Source organism: Apis laboriosa, unplaced genomic scaffold, assembly GCF_014066325.1.
Source record: "Apis laboriosa isolate Shangri-la unplaced genomic scaffold, ASM1406632v1 scaffold21_cov150, whole genome shotgun sequence".
Taxonomy (NCBI): Eukaryota; Metazoa; Arthropoda; class Insecta; order Hymenoptera; family Apidae; genus Apis; species Apis laboriosa.
The window spans coordinates 844848-861877 of NW_025222365.1; the positions used below are offsets into that span (position 1 = coordinate 844848).

General features: G+C 38.9%; 1 protein-coding gene across 1 annotated transcript in view; it reads left to right on the forward strand.

Annotated features, from left to right (window-relative positions):
• Window positions 1-3268, forward strand: part of LOC122712813 — a 178370-nt gene extending 175102 nt beyond the window's left edge. Inside the window, exon 7 of the mRNA XM_043932728.1 lies at window positions 97-3268. Coding sequence (XP_043788663.1) covers window positions 97-308 — 212 coding nt within the window. The 3' untranslated portion in view covers window positions 309-3268. The remainder of the gene's footprint in view (window positions 1-96) is intronic.
• The last annotated feature ends 13762 nt before the right edge of the window (window positions 3269-17030 follow it).

The following is a 17030-nucleotide window of genomic DNA, read 5'->3' on the forward strand; positions in this document are numbered from 1 at the left end:
TTATTCATCTCGGGCGAAATTACAAAAGTTTCTCAAAAAGATTTCGACGGTAAAGCGAAAATCGATAACGTGTGTGGCATGTTGCGTGGTTTCCAGGTCCGCCGAGGGACTGCAAGGTGGGAGAATGGGGCCCGTGGAGCGCGTGCAGTCGTAGCTGCGGGGTAGGTGAGACGCAGAGGACGCGGAAGATCACGATAAAACCGCGGCGTGGCGGATCGTCGTGTCCACCCCTGAAAGAGACCAAGTGGTGCGGCAGCGCGAGCCCCTGCACCGACGGCAAATCCATCCTGGACAGCTATCAATGGTAGTCGTGGTGAAACGATCCCGCCAACGACGTACACGTCGACTCGAGATGATTTGATACCCCGAACGATCTGGAAGAAGTGGAGGAGGATTGAGAGGGGAGGGAGGGCCCCAGCCTGGGTCTCGGCCTGGGGGATACCTAGGCGAACACGGGCGGATCGTTACCAGTGGCCCGCTGGATTGCGTCAATAAAACGTCTATCGTAGTCGTAGCGCCAAAGATTTCGCGGGGGTGGAGACGCGTCGATATCACCGAATTGTCCGTCGATCGAGAATTGGATTATTCGTTACCCGTCGTGTTTAACAGTTTTTCGTTCGTTATACTCGTTTCGTGAAATTGATTGTTCCTCCTTAAGGCTGGAAATAATTTTTGCGCGATGAATTGCGATCGTTTTTTTTTTTCTTTTTTCTTTTAAATAAGCTGAGAAGCTGGATTTTTCAAGGAAGAAATATTGCGCTGAAGATTGGCCTACGAGTCGAGTAGTTCTGTACGACCTCGTTCGTGATTGTTGAGATCGAATTGAGAGCGATTTAGGAAAATACTTGAACATTTTATTTTTTTTTAAAGGAAAATCGGAGAACTCCTTACAATACTTAATGGTTAGATTGCGAATTTTTACGCAAATATATATTTTTCACTTTAAAATTTTTACACGATTATAACAAAATTACCGACGTTCTGCAAAATACTACATATTTCGCCCATTAGTTGAATATTCTGAACTGCACAAAAATCCGCAGTCTACTACCAATGATATATCTAAAAAATTCCCTATAAATTGATAACACTCCATTGCATCACTAGAAAACTTTTCCTCTAACGATCGTTCAAACGCTTTCCCTAATCACTGTACATATTTTCCGCGTGAAACGTTCTCTCGGCGAGAAGAAAGCAGGAGTCGAGTGTGCAAAACAGGACGACAGCGTACGCGAACGAGGGATCGTTAGGGGATCGTAGAATGCCGCTTTTCAACGGTCCTCGATCGATCGACATTCGCGATTCTCCTTGCGCGATATTTCTTATATACCGACCGAGCAAACTCTCGGGGAAAACTGGTCCGCCGATCGAGCTTCCACCCCTCCCTTCCACCTCGAGTTAGCGCTTTACGGACAGGTCCGCAGGTGTTGTATTGGCGCGCCATCCTCTCCCCTCGCGCAACTTGGACACCAACGTGGAGAAGAGGGGACGAAGAGGAGGAACGAAGGTTTTCCTCCCTGTTTATTAATCGTGCTCGGCTCGAACGATCGGAAACGAGAGATACTTCGTCGCGGAGAATACGAGAATTCGAGCCGGGGTTCATCCACGGATTATCCAGCTAGGAGTAAAGAGAATTTCCGAACGAAGAGGGATCGAGCGTCCCAGTTCTCGCAGGGAGAAAAAAAGGGAAGGAAAAAGGAAGGGAAAATTAAGGAGGAAGGAAGTGGAAGAGAGTTTTGCCGAAGGTTCGAAAAATTGCCGACAATTCCCCGGAGCCGAGGCGTTGAACGCAATTAGCCGGCGACCGGTCGGTTGCGCGAGGGAAACACCTCGTCTCGACGAGCGTGTGTGCGTGCGTGCGTGTGTGTGTATGCGTGGACGAGTTTACATGTGTGTATACGTGTGACGAATGAAGAAGGGAGAGCGGATGAGAAAGTTTGGTCCGTGGAAAATCCAACGGGTGGTTCGCGTGTCGATCGACGGTCTTAAGGAGGCTTAAGTCCCCGTTTCCCTGGATATCCTTTCATCCGAAACTAGCTTTGCATTTCTTCGTAACTCGTGTCCCGCGGGGCACGTGTGTTTTCGAGCCGAGAAAGTTTATTGATTCTTACGCCGAGTGTACTGTAAGTTCGAGGAATTGGAGAATTATGCGTTTCTTTCTTTTTTTTTTTTTTTTTTTTTTTTTTGAATGAAAAAGAGAGAGGAGGAGGAGGAGGAGTTTTGCAAAAAAAACGTGAACGATTGAAATCGATGGTTAGAATCGCTGAATTTATAGACACGGGTGTACGCTGCTTCTACGGTTCTATTAACCTTTTAACCGAGTGCACTCCTAGTTCGAGTGGTGTTCGTTCGTTTTTTATTCGAAGAATTTATCGATCCGGCGGCCTCCTTTCCCACGTTTCCACGTGGATAGAAATTCCGTGAAAATTTGAGGATAACTCTGAAGAATTGTTAGTTGAGAGTTATTTTTCGCCGGTGGACACTGCGTTGAGAATGAGAGTTACTCCGAAAGAAATATCATCATTTGCGAAAAATTATCCCTCGAGAACGATTCTTGAGAATTTTATTCTCGAATAATATATATATATATATATATATATATATATATTCGTATTTCGTTATTAATTTAACTCGATTGTTCATAGTTGTTATATGTAAAATAGTTTACGCGGTTAAAGGGTTAAAAAAGTGTTCCCCCTAAGAAATCAATATCGACGCAGGAAAGAGATGCCCGTCCCACCCCTGTCGAATCCACGCGAGATTCACACAAAGAGGAAGAACAAAGAAAAAGCGATTTCGAGAAAAAGAAGATTTCGATTTTCCCGCGTCAAGTGCTAACCCATTCTCGTATGGCGTAAATAAGAGGAATTTTTACAAAGGCTAAGAGAGAGAGAGAGAGAGAGAGAGAAACAAATAAAAAGAAAAGAAAAAGATATCATCAGGTACGTCTTAGTGTATTATATCTTTAGGCGTAAATTTAACGATAATAATTAACAACTAACGTTTAATCGTAATTCGTTAATTAATAGGCTCTTGGTTATTAATGGCGCCCGTGAAGGGGTGTGCGCAACGGCTTGTCCTCCTCGCGTATATTGTAATGTAATGTTTAATGTAACGAGCAACGCTGCAATTAAGCGGCGCACTGTCCGTCGAGGGACGTGCTCGTCGTGCGTGGTCAAGTATCGTTTCGAATAATTAAGAACGATCAAAGGGGAGTGGGGGGAAAAAAGGGTTCGTTTCGGCTCGAGGGGGTGCGCTCGTTCGTAATTTTTTTGATCGAGTTGTTTGAGCAACGCGAATTCTCAAATTCCTAGGAGACATCGTTTCGATTAATTGATTTTAGAATTTAAAAAAAAAAAAGAAAAGGAAGAAGACGAAGAAGAAGAAGAAGAAGAAAAATGGCGGGAAAAGAAAAATCAATATAGAGAGAGTACAAAAAAAAAAAAAAGAAGAGAAACAGTGTCGAGATTTTGTAGCAAAGTTCGACTACGGACGGTGTTACGACTCGCGAAATAAACAGAGGGAAAACATTTTCGCGAGCTTAATCCACGGAACGAGAAAGTTGTTCGGTGGATCGTGAAATTTCTCGCGGTACAATGCGTGCCGATAGAAACACCGTTGAAAGAGAGAGAGAGGGTGGAGGGCCTTTTCAAACCTGTGAAAGAAGAAGGAGAAGAAGAAGAAGGACCAAGCCGTCGCAGTTTTAGCAGCATTAAGGATGAACGTTTTATAAACTAAACGCTCGAGGGGACGCTTTCTTAACGAAAGTTTTCAACGACAAGGGGGGAGAGAAGGAGCAGTTGTACTTTGCCTAAGAAATAAAAGCGCGAGATAACAAGAGGAGAGAGAGGAGGATGTTACCAAAGAGACGCCCGTATAAATGTGTATCTTATCCTTTCCCGCTATATTTCCTTCCTTTCTTCCTTCCTTCCTTTCTTCCAAACCCCTTTTACGTTTCCCTTGAAAAACTTTTCCCCTTGAATCTTTCGATTCGAAGCTATACTTAATTACGACGTAAATTCGTGTTCTATTTCCCTTCCTCCTCTCGTGAAACGCGAATACGCTTCTTCCTCTCTTTCTCTCTTCTCCCTGAAACGGTTCACGGAAGACAATGACAAATCAATGAGAGGGAGCGACTCTCAAGGTAAGGAAAGGAGGATGATTCTGTACAAGTCACTGTGCATTCTAGCCTCTAAGGATCTAGCCGATAGGATTAGCCGTTAAGCAAGGGGAAAAAAAAAAAANAAAAAAAAAAACATGTAGCAATGTATAACACATAAGTTTATATTACATAATAAAATCTGTCGATAAAATCCGTTCGAACGATATTTTTCACTTGTGACGTATGATGAATGGTATTCGTATTCGTAATAAAGTAGCTACTATTTCAGGAATCAGTCGTGTACAATTTTCATCATCCTTCCCACATATCTGAACGCTTTTACAAACAAATAGAAGAAAAATGTGGAAACAGAAAAGTAGAAGAAAAAAAACTCTCTGTGTTCTCCAGATTTAATAACAACAGTCCAAGAGGTCAGTTCAAAATCTATAGTAAAAGAAATTTTACAAAATTTTATTGAAAATCCATTTATTCCGAACTACTCGCACTTTCCTCCTTTCTAATCCCTCTTTCAAAATAAAATCCACTATCCTAGAAAAATAATACAATAATCTATAACATTCATGTTTAAGAATTCCATCACTTCCAGAAAAATTAGCAAATAAAGCGAACTTTCGCGGATAACGCTCTCCCTCTTCCTCTTCCTCTTCCTCTTTCTCTCTCTCTCTCTCTCTCTCTCTCTCTCTCTCTCTCTCTGTTAACGATCCGATCCCTCTTCGCAACCCAACCGACAATATTAATAATCGTCCCGACGGAGCAATTCCGCAGTCGGGAGGGAGAGCTGGCAGCGTTGGTTGTTATCACGCAACATTACCCGAAAATAAAGGACGCGGTGCGGTTTGCCTCGAGAAGAGAAGAGAGAGAGAGAGAGAGAGAGAGAGTAGGGACAGGTAGCAGGAATACAATACTTGGAAGGCGTTGTTGGAACCCTTCGTCTGAGTGAGGAGGGTGGGAACCCAGCAGCAACCCCTCGACTTTCGAGGACGAGGCGAGTGCAATGATGCTGCACCAACCCTCTTTTTCTTTTTACCGAACCTTTGCCGAACCTATCTTTATCTCCCCGAGTTAATCGCATTAATGTCGCTCGTTTCTTTATTTCCGCGGAGGTCTTTTCGCCGGCGCTCACTCACCGAGATATTTACTCCCTTGCCAAGGAAATTAATCGTAGCGTAATGGATTTTTAAAGAAGGAGGGAAGCTCATTCAGAAATTTTCATCAAAATTCGTGTTCAAATCTTGAGTTAAGGAGAATTAATTGATTACGTGCGTATAGAATTTTAAATTATTAATTATTTTGATAAACGAGAGAGTTCCTTCGTATAAGAATAAAAAACTCTGTTTATTTCGTCGATTGATTAGATCTATTATCTTGGAGACAAATTATCTGATTATTTAGCAACGAAGAAGTAAAAAAAATTCTTGAAAATTCGTTTGTACACGCGAGAAGATCCGAGGATGGATTGAAACGGATGGATGTAAATCAGGTCGATGGATTTCGCTCGCCAAAATCTACAATCTATTGTCCCGAAGTTTCTAAGTCGACAGTGCAAATGTTTAAACGAGAGGAGAATCAAAGGATCGAGGATATGTCTTCCGGCTTGTTAGACCAACCCTCGACGCGCGTAAATGTTCCCAGACGGGGCCCAGCCTCCGTCCAGGAACATTTCTCCCTCTCCCCTTCGACAAGACGAGAATTAATTGTATTAACGTTTTAATTAATCAAGCTTGGACCCTCTTGGAGAAAGAGAAACGAAGACAGTTGGCAAAGATGACGGAACAGCCACCCCATCTTCCCTTCAAGGAGGGTTGAAACGTCGATTGAAACGAAGCTTCTCTCGTTAGCGTGTTTATCTTACTTTCGTCGATCTTTCGCCGGGAGATAAACGTAGCTTTATTAGAGAAACTTAAAGAAAATAGGCGCGGAAGTTTGCTTCTTGCTACCTCTCGAGATTCGAGGAAGGGGATGGTGTTCCGGGGACGTGGAAGATTTGACTAGCCGCTCTTCGGTGGTTAATGAAACGGAAACACTTTTGAAAACGGTGGAGAAACATTTTCCTCGATTTCGTAAATGTAATTAACGAAAATATTAATATCGAAGCTTCGTCGTTTCGCCTTCCTCCTGAAAATTATCCACTTTGCATACGACTTCGCAACTGGTGATGGACTTATTACGAAATCCAGGAAATTTGTTTGATATTCGATATTCCCTAAACGATCATCACTTTGATTTATCAATTTCATAAACATTCGTCCATACTATGAACCATCGCATCGATCTTTTTTTAAACCGAGAAATTAAAGATGATCCCAGGAGAGAGAGAGAGAGAGAGAGAGAGAGAGAGAGAGAGAGAGAGAGAGAGAGCATAAAAATTAAAACATTTAATTCTCAAACAGATGTAAAAATATTTTTGCATCGATTCGAAGAAATCATGAACCAATACCCCGTCAAAATCTATCAACCAATTATTTTCAGAAGCTTGTATCGATCCTCGTACGAATTCGTGACAAACTCGATACCGTTCTGTTCCGACCAGATACCAGTTAAAACGATCGTTCCACTCGTTTCGACGCGCGTACACGTGGTAGATTAGACCCGTTAAAACCGCGATTCAAACGAGAGATAATTGAGCGTGAAGAGCTCGAGGAGGGATGACGATAATGATGGAAGACGCGCGACTCGTATATCTGGATCGTTACTCGTTACTAGACCGTTGTAATTGAGATATTGTCAGTGGGACACGTGCGCCTGGTTAAAGGCTAAGACACTCGGAAGGTTCATAAAATTAATAACCCATAAATCCAAGGGAATATCGCCGAGAAAATTGGCCGAACATATATTACAGCCGGTGTACCCCGGCTCAACCCCTCAGCGATCCGCCCCTTTCCGTCCCTCGTGTTCAACGACGAGAGAAACTTTGTGTTCGAGGGGCTGGTGCAAAGGAGAAAGGTACGTGTTTTTTTCTTTTTCTTTTTTCTTTTTTTTTTTTTTTTATGAAAATAATATCTCGATATAAATTGTAAACCGTCGTTCATTCTTTTTCACGATTATAATGCTATATATTTTTTATAGAAATAGAAACGAATCACGTAAAAATTGTTTGTGGAAATAAATTTAGGATAAATCTTTTAAAATTACTTCCTTGATCTAAAAAAAACGTGATGTGATATATTTAAAATAAGTCTACTTATAAATATAAATTAAACAATTGGAGGCAAAAGAAAGACAATTTGTCGGGAAGCATTCCGTTTCTTGAGACCACAAGAAGCTCTGTTTAGAAATTTATTTACGAATAAGCGTATCAAATTGAAACGGAATTTGGATTAATTTCGGCGAAAAGGGGAATTAACAGCGAGAATTGTTAATGTCGCGGATATATCGACTCGTTCTACTACTTGGGGCGCGCGGAAGGAACGTGAGAATCAATGTTTAGTCTGCAAACAACACTGTACACTGCTGCGTTACTCGCAGTTTGCATCTGTTACGATTACATTATTCTAAACAATGCCCAGAGGTCTCGCTGCTCTCAATCAGACGGTGTGTAACTATCCGCCAGGGTTACTTCCTACCCTTCCGAGTCTCTCTCTCTCTCTCTCTCTCTCTCGTTTCATTCCCGTGTTACACTCACAGAAGTGTTTTCGAAGCGGAGAGGCCGCCACCATTGTTTATCCAATCTACTGAAAATCTGATCCGCCCGCTGTAAAACGCTCTCACGTTCCTTCCAGTAGTTCGAACTTTAATTTGGGCAGGCCGTGAATAATCGAGCATCTTGCAGCGAGATACGGACAGGTTCGTGATAGGTAAGTCGGTAAAAAAACGATTATTTATCATTATTACAAATTTTACACATATTGGGATTTGTCTCTCTAACGGAAAGAGGGATATCTTTGAATCTAATGAATAAAATTAAAAGTTTAAATTTATTAATTAATTCGAATTAACAGATCCGCTACAAGATCGATTTCGAGCCGATTTCGATTACTCGGCAATAAGATACGAAAAACTATAAATATATTAAGTCGAGTTACTCGAGGCTTAAATTTCCGAAAGTAGACCACGTTCAATCACTTTGCACTTACTTTGAATCCCAGTCACGAACCCCTAAACTCTCAATTCCCAAGATAAGATAGAAATCGGGCATAAAAGCTGGAAAGAAAATGGGCACGGGTATGATATTTCTCCCAAAAATTCGGATTTCGTGAAACGTTTTGGAAACTCGAAGCTTATCGAAATCGATCTTCACGGGAGCAAACAACGGCGTCGATGTTTCCATGTTCCATGACGCAAGTCTCGGTTTCTTGCCCTCCTCTGATCCTCCGTTGTTTCGTAGGAAACGGGTTGCCCGAGTCAACAGTTAACGATAAGTCAAACACACTCCCCTATCCATTCGCTTTGACTTTGCATTCCAATCGGTTCGTTCGCAAATGCCTTTTGCGAGGCAAAGACAAACCGGGTCAGAGTTCGAGGCGAGAGAAGAGGAGGAGGAGGAGAAGGAAGAGGAAGAATCCGGCAAAGTTGAGAGCCACGCTTCTATAATAATATTTCATCAAGAATTTAAGCAGCTAGGGGGGAAAAGTGGGAGGCGTAAGATATAAAAAAATATCTCAAAGAATTCTGAAGGATTAAAGAAGAATCCCGGGGATAAGGAAGTGAATATTTCAGGAGAAAAATTCTTTCTACGCAATCCAAATATTCTCGATCGAGCTATAATATTAATCGAAAGGATCCAACGTTTACCCGAATATATCGTCTTTCAAATATTTGCATCCTCCCTCCTCCCCTCCCTCCTCCCGATCGCGAAAGGGGTATCGATCGAGAAAATATAAAATCGAGTTCCACATCGAGGAATGGGCCTCGAATTCCTTCCACGATAATCTTCCACGAACCTCGTCATTCCATCATCGTCCTCCGGTAAACTTTCCAATAGAAATATCCCGATAGATATTTCCCTCTCCCCTCGCGCCTCTATCGTATAATACGCGTCCCCTGCATAGGAAATTCATAAGATGCTCGATGCCTCCGTTCAACGGTTGAAAAACATTTTCCAAACATACGTGTACAGGCTGTGTACAGGATGTACATCGAACAGAGAGAGAGAGGGAATATTAGATGTCGCGAGAAACGGAAGTGACAATCGCAGAAGAGGAACGATTCCGCTCGACTCCATTCGAGCCAAAGTTTCTCACGGATTAATTCTCACGGTGAAAGTAATAATCGGTAATCCAGTGAATAATGAACCGAAACGAACACACACACACACACACTCGATTTAACTTTTAATTAATGGATTCGTTAGGGTAATTGAGCCGATCCTGCACCGCTTTAACTTTTATCACCGCGCGCGTCCAAACGGCCAGCCGGTCGACTTTTGCGGTCCGACTTCCCGTCTCAAATTCTAACTTGTAACTGTTGCAAATTATTTAGCTTTAAAGGAGAGAAGCAGGTGCAGAGGAATAAAGGTAATTAAATTCCGAGGAGTAGTATTTTTATTATCGCTCAAGAAACAGGATCTTTGAACATCTCTTGATAAATCTCGAAATTAGTAAGTGTAGTAGATTGAACATCGATTCGAAGTTTTTCAGTGATCAACAGGAAAGGAGAAGGAGAAGACGCTGACAGGACGATCAAACCCCTGTCCAAAGCCAGGGGGTTGAAGATCAGAGGGAAGTTGGCATTCGATCCTTTCCCGCTGATCGAGTCGTATTAACGCACCGACTTCCCACAGGGTCCATTTCGATTTCCTCTTCCGGCCGACGCTTCGATGCGCGCTCACGGACAACTCGGGACAAAGCCAAAGACGTTTCCGTTCGTCCACGACGCCTCTCGATCCAACGAATTTCCCGCGCATATCTTAACTGCGTCGATTTTTCAATCCATCCGACTGTTCTCTCTTCTTCTTCTCTACGATTCCAACACGGGTTCCAGAGTTTCGTGACACATTCCTCTTGTATCTGTACCGTATGTAAACGCGTACTTTTATTTGTTCCTCGTCTCCAGTTCTTAACTATTCGAAAATGAATAGTTAAAGCTAGGCTTCGAAAAAGTGAATCACAGATATTAGATCAAAATGTGATTATTCTCTTCTCAATTTTGTCTGGAGAAATAATTCGTATACGGATATTATTTTAAAGTAATAAATGGTACTTAAAGTAATAATGGTCAAAGGTGTTGCATTTGCGAGAATAATCTTTTGATTTTGACCACAGAAATTGGACAACAGCTCGAATCTGGATAATATTACTTTTATTTTATATAACCAGCAGAGATATATCTCTTCTAAAATAAAATTTACAAGTTGGAATGTAATTTATTCGTTCACTATTATACTACGTCATTGCTAATTAAATTCACCACTGATATTATTAACATTCGTAATTATTAATTATTAAATATATTTCCCTGATCGAGGATCCGCCACAATCGCGAGCAATACCTTTTACCTCTCAAGTACAATTCTTAATCAACACGATCCGAGATGAGAATCGAAATCGCGTAACGAACGATGACACGAAGGGGAAAGAAAGGGAAAGCAAAGAGAATGAAATTATTTTTCTCTTTTTCCCTTCCTCCCCTTTTTTCCACCATCGAGGAACACCTCGAATCGAATGGCTGGAAAATATCGTTCGTCCGAATCTAGAAACAGTGGTAACGAAAATCGTGGGGAAGAAAAAAAGAAAGAAAGGAAAAAAGCCACCAGTCGAGAGGTCACCAGTCGAAACGTTAGCCATTGCTCTCCTTTTTTTTTCCTTTTTCTTCTTCTTTTTTCCTCCTTTTTTTTTTCCTAGCTAGAAAAAGCACGTTATGTAACTACTCCGTGGAATCCGGGCCAGGGTTTATTTCACGTTTCATCAGTGCGCATCTAACACGCGAGTAACACGGCTCGAACGAGGCAATGGCGCGTGCACGCGTTTGCGGACGGGTTGCGGGTCTATAACGGCCCATAAAGATGCAAATAACCGATTGCCTCTCGAAATGAGAGAAGTATCGAGCATCCCTCTATCCCTAGACACATCTCTATACCTGTAAAAACTACCTTCCTTTCATAACGAGATTGATAGGATTGATGGTGATAGACCTGTCGATAAATATTTGTTATCGTTCCTATCCTTCAATTTTCATCGGCTCGAATTGTTTAGTTTAGCCGAGATAGCAGAATACTGTTCCTCTCCGGAAGAACTGCAGTAAGGACTGATAATGGCGCTAATCGCTAGTGCGATTAACATAAGTCGCTTTGAAATAATGGCCTGCCTGGGAGAGGAGATTATTCTGGAAGGAAGATGGGAAAAGGATGGGATTTGGAAATTTTTGATCCCTCGAGTAATTGGTCGATCTTGGACCATTCTTTAACTCTTTTAACACACCTAGATATACTTCGCATTTCTCTAATCTTCAAAGGCGAATCTTCAAAGCAGATACTTGAATAGAGAGGGAGAATCAGGGAACAAGTTTCACGATCGGATTGAGAAATGGAAATTTTTGCGCGGAATCAAGGACGCGACACAAATAAAATAGGGCGATCAATAAGAAAGAGATCGAGGAATTGGCGAACGTAAATTATTATATAGGAGTTCTCTAGTTATGGAAATTCGATTCAATTTCGTTCGAATTGATAACGGGGGGGGAAAAAAACACGGGGGAAGAATCGAGCGTTCGTTTCGAGTGGAAGTCACCCTCGGCCAACAACGTAAGAGTACGCGCTTTAAATATTCCCAACACGGACACTTTCATTTCCTAGCACTTCCGGCCTGGAGAAATATCATCCAGTAGGAAATTGTCCGGGAGCGCAACGCAGCTAAGAATAAGCCGAAGCATGACCGAGTTTCGTATCGTCCACAACCCCTTCGCAAACTTTTCCTCCGGACGAGTATGCAGAGAAACCTGAACACCCACAACTGAATTTTCAAGTATATCAATTCCGTGTTATTAATTCCTTGCGTGCCCTACTTCTGCTCCACGTTTTACATTCCCTTATCTTCCCCTAGAGAAGAATCTGGAAAGAGGATAAAATCGGATAAGAATTTTATAAGAATTTTATAAGACGAGTAGAAAAAAAAGGAAGTGTAATTATAAACGGATTTATTAATCATAAAAATGAGAAATGTTTCTTTATGAACATCGAAGTGAAACGTTCGACAAAAGTGCGAACAAAATAGGGAAAACTATCAGGAAAGGATGAATAATTCGTCGATTATTCATCTTTCGGTAGTGGAAAGATGTTCACGAGCATCTCCTTTTGTTTCACCCTCGAAAATCGGCATAACAAAGTCGCAATCCCCCTCCTCGAAGAAGACGCGTACGTACCTTCCTGTTCCTGCTCGCGTTGGCAGCCCATTTAAATAAGGGAGACATCCCTGACGAGATAGAGATAACGCGGAAGGGAAAGGAGCACGACCCTCCACTGGAATTCTATTGAGTGAGTAATCCTCCTCTCTTGATTTTTTTCCGATGTTCTTCAATTATCCCTTAAAACATTACCATCATAAATAATCGATACGAACGCTTTCGGACGCTCTTCTCTTCTCTAATCTCGATTCATCGTGAAATATGTTTCGTGTGAAATGAAATATACTTGTTGACAAAAAAAAAAAAAAAAGAAAAAAAAAGAATTGAAGAACCAATCAATCGAGTTTTTCTATATTTTTTTTACTTTTATCTTCCATCTTTGTCTAATTTTTTCTCTCTGTATTACTTTTACTTTCAATCTATTCGTTGCAGAAGAATAGAAGAAAAAGAAATATAAAGAAATGTGCAAATCGTTAATTTGCTGCTCGATCTTCATGAATAAACGCAATTCAGAAAGGAAAACAACTTCGAATCGTTGTAAAAATCGTCGAATTAAAAGTTCACAGTTTGAAAACTCATCTACAGGATACCATTAAGGTAAAAAAAATACAATATAATGGATTTTTCTCTGACAATTGTTCGATAAAATGGCAAATTCCATGCCAGCTTTTTCCAGCAAATACACGATATACACAGGGTAAGACAACATTCAAATTGCCCTTGTTAATAATAATTCGGCTGGTTTGTATCAAATTTCGTCTCAGCTACTACGCGTAGTATTATACCTACAGCTACTTAGATATTACGTTGTTACGTAGACATATTACACCGTGCCTTAAGAAAGTATATGGAACAAGTCTGCGGAATTATATAAGGGAAATAACATTTGGTACATAGCGAGTTGGTAAATAGAAAATTAGCAAGCCCGGAGACACGAGTGGTAGGCACGATGCAGGAGAGAAATTCGTTACCGCCACTTGGAGGATGGTGAGAAAGGCGGGGGATAGGGGAAATACTGGTTTGGCATCTACGCAATTTCCTTCATTAGCATCGAATTTCCGCAAGATACCCTTCCCCGGCTTTAACTCCACCCCCTTCGATCCTTGGCCGAGCTACCAACACCCCTTTCCTAGACTTATCCCTTGCATAAACCAAATCTTGCCGAGCAAAGATACGAGGTATTCATCGATAGTTGATAAATCTTTTTTCGTAAATTCATTCGTCACGTCATTTTATTTTTAACACGAAGACATTGGAAATTAATTATTTAAAATTGTCCATTTTGCAGTGTAGCATCTGATCTGATCGTTTATATGTTCATAAGTATCGTCCATGTAATAAAAATTTTAAAATTTGATTTTTCTGAAATAAATCGCTCGTCAATCGTTAGTCGAATCAAAGGACAATCCTCGTCTTTCTTACTCAGATCATAAAGTTATATTTAAATATTCCAAATAAAATATCGTAGACATTTAATATTCGTGATTAGGTGATCTATGAAATTCATCTATTAGAAAATCATTCGTAAAAATCCTCTTTTTCTAAAAATTCATTCAACCTTTGAAAATAAAATAGAATCGGGTTAACTATTTTCGATTTTTCTTGAAAATATCCTGTTGTTAAGAAATACGAATATACCAATGTCATCAGTTGCTATTAAATAGCCGATGATCTTTAAAATCTCCATATCTTTCTATGTTTCTAACTTTATATCGTTGTAAAAGAAAAATAACGTATATTACGATGCAAATATTTTGCATATTTCGCCAACTTCGTATAAAACGAAGATAAACGACATGATCGTCAATATTGGACATCGAATTGTTTCATCGAAATCAGCTTTGGTATAATATTTCGATATTACTCCAGTCACCATTCCACTTTCCTCTCAACAATATTCTCCCCATCGTCAAGATCCAGTCACTATCTATCGAAGTAACAGTCCAAGAGAACAACTTGGACATATCTCTCCCATAAATCACATCGTTTCTATACGTTGCACACGCAGAACGCATACGTAATTCTCTCTCTCTCTCTCTCTCTCTCTCTCCCTCCTTGCTATCCTACTCGTGATCAAATTTCATTTAGCTCGATTCTCAGCGAGCAAAATGCAATTTCCATGCAAACTCCCGACCAACGGCGTAAACTTTCCTCACCGACTGGAAGTCGAGCGCGAACGAGCGGATCCTACAACGAACTCCAGAATAAAGAGATGGAAGGTTATGTCCGATCATAAGCCTTTTTTTATCGAAGCTGAAATGACGCGAATCGCGATGAGCCAAGATAAAGAAGTTGGTGTGGAGCGCGATTCTATGGTTGGCCAAGTAACTAAGCGAATTTTATGCCTAGGGACTTTTTTTCTGCCAGTGACGTACGATATACTTTTTTTCACAATCCCTACTTCGTAAACTTTACTCGTTATTTTATCTTCTAATAAATTGGAAAGAAAATAAACGAGTTATCTGACTAATTTATAAATTGTCATTTCGTTCTTGATGACGTATTTTCACAATTTGTCATACTGCATTAACCAATAAACAAATAACCACTTGTTTAGAGCATTAAAAGAAGGAAATTTTTGAATTTTAAAATCTTATGGATAATGTTGCTGAACGTTTATGCATTGTGTGCGACAAAAAAGAAAAAAAGCAAACAATGGAAAGAATGAAAAAAAATTGAGTTTGAATATGAAATCAAAATTTATAGCTAATTTAAAATTTTTATTTAGAAAAATATTTTTATCCAATTTTAGGAAATGCTTGAAAAATTACACTTTATATTGATTTTATATAAAAATGTTCGAAATCTTTTAGAGCATTTAAGATATTAATACGATATTATCATTTTCTTCTTCTTCAACTTTCGTTTATTTTATCTCTTTTCACAAACTATCGACAAATTGGTAAACTATTTGTTGGAAATATTGATCAAGACGTAAGTTTAATGATATCAAAGTCTGTGATCTGGTATGTCTGCGTCTTATCGATAGAAAACTTTTAGCGATCTCTATTTCTCAAAGTTCTACCCATTGATTCTTGGGTACGAATCTTTCGTCCTATCGCAAAATATCCTTGCATTAGAAAGATAAATCTAAAAATAATATTACACCTAACTATATGTGCTGCCATATTATGATAATAATGATATACAAGATATCCAAAAAATATGAAAAACATAATTGGAGATTTTAATCAATATTTTTCTTTGCAAAAACTTTCGTTACGATTTCATTAATGAGTTATTAACAAAAAACAATTTGGTCAATAAAGCACAAACTTGGAGCATAAACTAGTCAAATGGCAATGATAGCGTTGCATACGTGTTGCCAGTCAGGCATCAATATATATCAAAGAAAGTCGAATATAATAAATATCTTTTTGTCAAAAAAAAATTATATTTACTCATGAAATGGATAAACTAATTAATTATTATTTATATTATGTAGAGAGAGAAGAGAAGATAAAGGAAAAGAAGAGGAGAAATTGATAATGGAGGAGAGGAGAAAGAATTGATAAAGGAATAGAGGAAGAGGAATTGATAAAAAAAGAAATTAATAAAGAAAAGAAGAAGAAGGAATTGGTAAAGGAGGAGAAATGGAGGAACTGACAAAAGAGAGAAGTTCGATTAAAAAAAGAATGATGACAATGCAAAAGATGACAAAAAAGAGCAAGCGATGAAAATGATAAATAATAATTATGAAGAAAGGGAAATATATGATAGTAATTGGAAAGAATTGGAGAAAAAGATGAATGTCAAAGGGAAAAATGAATGACAAAAAGATATGACAAAATAAAGAAAAATGTGTCTCAAAGAAGAGTGAAATTAATAACAGAAGTGACTGGAGAAAGATGATAAAAGAAAATGCTAAAGAAGAGGAGGAATCCTATACGAATATTCAGGAATGTTCGATTAACCAGCATTTCCACATTTTTGAGAAATATCCTGCATATATTTTACAATTACTTCTTTTTTTTAATAATATTATTTTTCTTTTTTATCCACAAATACGATATTCAATAAGATAAAATCGATATAAAATTAAAAATTAAATAAATAAAAATATATTTACTATTATGTATTCAAAAATAAACATTTATAACTAACTATAATTAAATTAACAATAGAGCATTTTCCATATAGCATTATCTCACAAAAACAAAAATATTCCTAGAATGAAAAAATTTTAATTGATTAAAAAAAATTAATAAATTATTAAAAATATATAAATTTAAAAAATGATAAATTATAAAAAATTATTGTCATTTTAAAGGTATATTTTAAAGCGGATCGTTAGTTTTGAAAGAAAAGTGATGAAAGTATGTCCAATTAATGTTCCGTAAGTGTAATCATACGTTTAGAAATTAGAAAAGAAAAGTAAATAATAGAAGAAGGACAGAGATACAATAAAAATATTGAGATCAGTGCCATCTTTAGAGTGTCGCAAATGAAACATGCAAAAAAAAGACAGAAAATAATGGAAGAAAGATAGATAGATGGATAAGAATTGACTATCAGCACCATCTCTATAAAGTTTATTCAATTATTTCGATTAATTATTGATAAATTGATAAATATCAAAATCTGTACTGAAATTTTTCTTTTCAATTTTTAATTTCGTTTTTCAATTTTT